Here is a 4,045-nt window from a genome sequence, read left to right on the forward strand (position 1 = left end):
CCGGGGAGGGCCCTCCATTGCCTTCACTAAGGAAAAACGGAAGGCACTCCGAGTCACCACACACCTCACCAACGCCTACATTGCCTGGCTCAATTAATGACCACAAGCCCCACTCTGCCCAGCTTGTCTGTGCTGGGTTTCTACTGCCCAAGTGTTGGGGAGCTCGGGTGTGAGAGAATTCATAAGTTGGGTGGTCATCACAAGACCACCACAAATGATGGAAGATTTCAACATCTGGACAGAGGGCCATGGAGCAATGGGCCTCGTGGCATCCACTTCCTGGGCAGGTCCACTAGGCCAGGCGCCTATGTAGAAGATCCCACTGGGACAGCAGTTGCTCAAGATATGTCTACCACTGTGTGTATGGCCTCGGACAGGTTACTTAATCTTTCTGAGCCTCTTTCCTCACCATTGTGATGGTGAGAAGGCACAGGCTGCCCAGGCTCAGAGCTGCATAGGCTCCTGCTACAGGCACAAAGCTGGTACCCAGGAGGCGTGAGAAAGTATCCCTGACCTGTCCCTGTATCCTGAAGCAGCTGCCTGTGCCACCTGTGGCCCCAGACTGTTCCTCAGCCTACTCTTCCCAACATGGCACTGGTCACTGGCAGGTCTGCAGAGCCACACACACAACCAGAGTACCAGCCTTCTGCAGGAAGCACTGCTCTAAAGGAACATGTCACCTCTCCAGGGGACCCACAGGCTGGGCCACTTGGACACAGCCTCCTCTGTGGACTGGGTGCCTGCCTTACGGTGTACCCTGTAGAGGCTGTTGTATTCTGGGACAATGAGGACAGTCTGGAAATCTGACCACAAGGAAACAGACAATGAAGGGGTTGGTCTGTGGAACCTCAAACCCAGGACAGGCTGAGGAGGTCAGTGAGACACCAGGGAAGGCTGTGTTTAAGCAGCAGAGAAATGGCTGCCCATGATAGAAAGGACTGGGGCAGGACCCAAAGGGTTGCTCTGGAGGCTGGCAATGGGCAGAAGCAGTGAGGACAGTGACTTGTAGAAATAATTCCAAGGGAAGGAAATGTAGAGCAGGACGGGTGAAGCTCACTAGCAGGCCCAGGGGTCAGGAAAGCCGGAGGACTGGGGTGGGACCTGGCCTGGGCATGCCAGGCCTTGGGGATACAGAGGCAAGGGAGAAGGTGGGGCAACTCGTGACTGGGGAGCCAGCCTGCGGTCTGACGCTCTCCCAGCTGACCCAGGGACATGTTGAGGCTGTTCCCCTTGGGCAGTCTGAGGCCCCTTCCTGGCAGGTGTGGGTACCAGGGCACAGCATAGACTCCAGGGCAAAAAATACATGATACCCCCTAGTGCTTGTCCCAGTTCTTCTTAAGACAGGGCTCCCCTCCCCCCAGCCCTGCAGCTGCCTCTGGACGGAGGGAGGGGAAGTGGCCAGAAGGGGAAGTGTGAAGAGTTCCCCTCAGCCTGTCATCAGTCTCCTTGGGCCTTTGGAGTGGCGGCCCTTTGGCCTGGCCGCAGCAATGGAGCCTCTGGAGACCCCTGTCAAGGATGGCATCCTCTACCAGCAGCACATCAAGTTCGGCAAGGTGGGCACCCCTTGACCGCCAGGCAGCTGTCCAAATGTGGGGAGAATGTGGCCCCTTACCCCCACCTTGGACACTGCACCCGGCCGGCCGTGGGAAAAGTGGGGATCTGGGGTGGGAGGACCAAATCCAGGTACTAGAGAGTGAAGCAGAGTCATCCAGGCCTTGAGGGGCTGAGGCCAGGCCTGTGAAAAGACTGGTTCACAGATGAGTGTACCAAGAGCAGGAATAGGGTCCTGGCAGAGGTCTAGCCTGACAGCCCTTCCAGGCACCTCAGTGGCATCAGCGCCCTCAGGGAGGCTGGAGAGGGTCAGGCAAGATGAGAGACCTGGGTCCATCAGGCCCCACCCTGAAGAAGAGGGGAGGGCTTCCAGCAGGTCACGAGAGGGAAGCGGGCGGGCTGGGAGTTCACCTCTCCCAGCGCAGCTGCAGCTGCTGCCCAGGCAGATAAAAACAGCCTGTTTCCTTTGCTCTAAGCTATTTGCATGTTTCCTTCCTTGCCATCATGAGACAGGGGCTGCCCTCCCATTGGCTCTTGGGCCAAGAGGCCTTTTCTATAGAAGGGAGACCAATACCACCTGACAGCTCTGTGCCTCTTGGGCCTTCACGGGCACCACTCACAACTTTGTGTTCTCTTGATGCAATCACAGGATAGGATGAAGGATTTAACCCAGGACTGACTAAACTTGTTCACAGACTCTTCTCTGAGCCAGTTGGGGGTGTGGTGTCCTCCTTCTTTGGGACCATGAGGGACAGAGGAGGCCAGCCGGAGCGGCCAGGATCATGTGCTGAGTCTCATGTGCTGAGTCTCATGTGCTGAGCTGAACATGGGACAATCTGCCACTCGATGGTCTCTCCTCTCCCACAGAAGTGCTGGCGGAAGGTGTGGGCATTGCTATATGCGGGAAGCCCATCAGGAGTGGCCCGGTTGGAGAGCTGGGAGGTCCGAGATGGTGGCCTGGGGTCTTCAGGGGACAGGTCCGCACGCCGCGGGGAACGGCGGGTCATCCGTTTAGCGGACTGTGTGTCTGTGCTGCCCGCTGATGGCGAGAGCTGCCCCCGAGACACTGGGGCCTTCCTCCTCACCACCACTGAGCGGAGCCACCTGCTGGCTGCCCAGCACCGCCAGGCCTGGATGGGCCCCATCTGCCAACTGGCCTTCCCGGTGAGCACACAAGGGCTTGCAGGGCCCACCTCATCCCTCACTTGGTCATCTCTATGATCCCACATATCTTGTTCTGCAGCAGCATCTGCCAAACACCCACAAATAGGAAAAAGAGTCCATAAGACCCATAAAAATCCTCATGTGGCCCCTCTTCGAGGGGCAGCGAGACCAGTGTGGTAGAGGACGAGGCCAGGTAAGCATAGTGAGATGATGTTGGAGTTTGACAGGAGCTATATAGAACCGCCTTGGACCTTGATGCCAAGTTGTAATTTTGTTGATTCTGATTAGTTTTACAGAGAGCTCAAGCCAGAGAACAAAAGGAAATAAGCAGATGTAAGAGGACAAATTAGAAAGCTCTTGGATCTGAGCAGGCAGGCTGATGGCACCTTGGGCCTGGGAGCTTGAGGTGCTGGGAGTCGGGAGGTTCAGGAAGGGAAAGGATGGAAGAAGGAGGGGCTCTCTGTGTTTTCATGGAGAAGGGGGGTGAGAGAGCTCAGGACCTAGTTACTCAGGGCTTCCTGCCCCTTTAGTGCTCCATGATGTCAGGGGCACAGAACTCAGCCCACTCCCTATGGGACCATTCTCCTCTGCATAAGCTTTGCAATCTGTAACACCCTGAAGCCCAACATATCCAAAGGGGGGACTGGCCTAGTTGTTACAGAAGAGGGGCCCGGTGTGAGCGGCCTCCAGCAGGCACAGGTTCTGGTCCAGGAGCTGCACAGAGAACTCTCTTGGGTTGGGGAACAGGCTCAGAGGTTGGACACACATGGTAGCTTGTCATGGAGTCCTGAGTTTCTGACCCCAGGGAGGCAAAGGGGAAGGCATGGGATAGGGGGAGCTCCATCTAATCTCTAGCCTTGGGCCCGCCTCAGGGTACAGAATGCTCCTCAGCAACAGGGGAGACAGAGTCTCCCACCAGGGGACTTGTCCCCATGGAAGAAAACTCCATCTACTCTTCTTGGCAGGAAGGTGAGTTTGACAAGGCGGGCCAGGGCCTCTGCCTGGAAGCACCCGAGGCTGGGATTGGTGGGGACTAGAGGGCATAGCATCTGCTTCAGTGATGATGGGAGGGGCCCCTCATGGTCATCTCCTGCAGTGGCCGAGTTCCCAGTGGTGGTGCAAAAGACAGAAGCGGCAGCCCGCTGCCAGCTGAAGGGGCCTTACCTGCTGGCACTGGGCCAGGACACCGTGGTGCTGCACGAGCCCTCAGGCCAGCACGCCCTCTACTCGTGGCCCTACCGCTTCCTGCGCAAGTTTGGCTCTGACAAGGTGAGGCGTCTGCCCTGAGGGTCCCAGAGCAGGGATGGCACCTGGCCCTGCCTCTGACCCC

General features: G+C 57.5%; 1 protein-coding gene across 1 annotated transcript; it reads left to right on the top strand.

The window, feature by feature from the left end:
• The first annotated feature begins 1,372 nt into the window (after positions 1-1,372).
• LOC102868634 (docking protein 3-like) lies at positions 1,373-4,002 on the top strand. Its single transcript, XM_006900969.1, has 4 exons — positions 1,373-1,553; positions 2,419-2,715; positions 3,588-3,684; positions 3,812-4,002. The coding sequence occupies exons 1-4, from the start codon at positions 1,488-1,490 to the stop codon at positions 4,000-4,002; spliced, it is 651 nt and encodes a 216-aa protein (XP_006901031.1). The 5' UTR covers positions 1,373-1,487.
• The last annotated feature ends 43 nt before the right edge of the window (positions 4,003-4,045 follow it).

This window comes from Elephantulus edwardii, unplaced genomic scaffold, assembly GCF_000299155.1.
Source record: "Elephantulus edwardii isolate Elephantulus edwardi_28Jun2011 unplaced genomic scaffold, EleEdw1.0 scaffold00303, whole genome shotgun sequence".
NCBI lineage: Eukaryota > Metazoa > Chordata > Mammalia > Macroscelidea > Macroscelididae > Elephantulus > Elephantulus edwardii.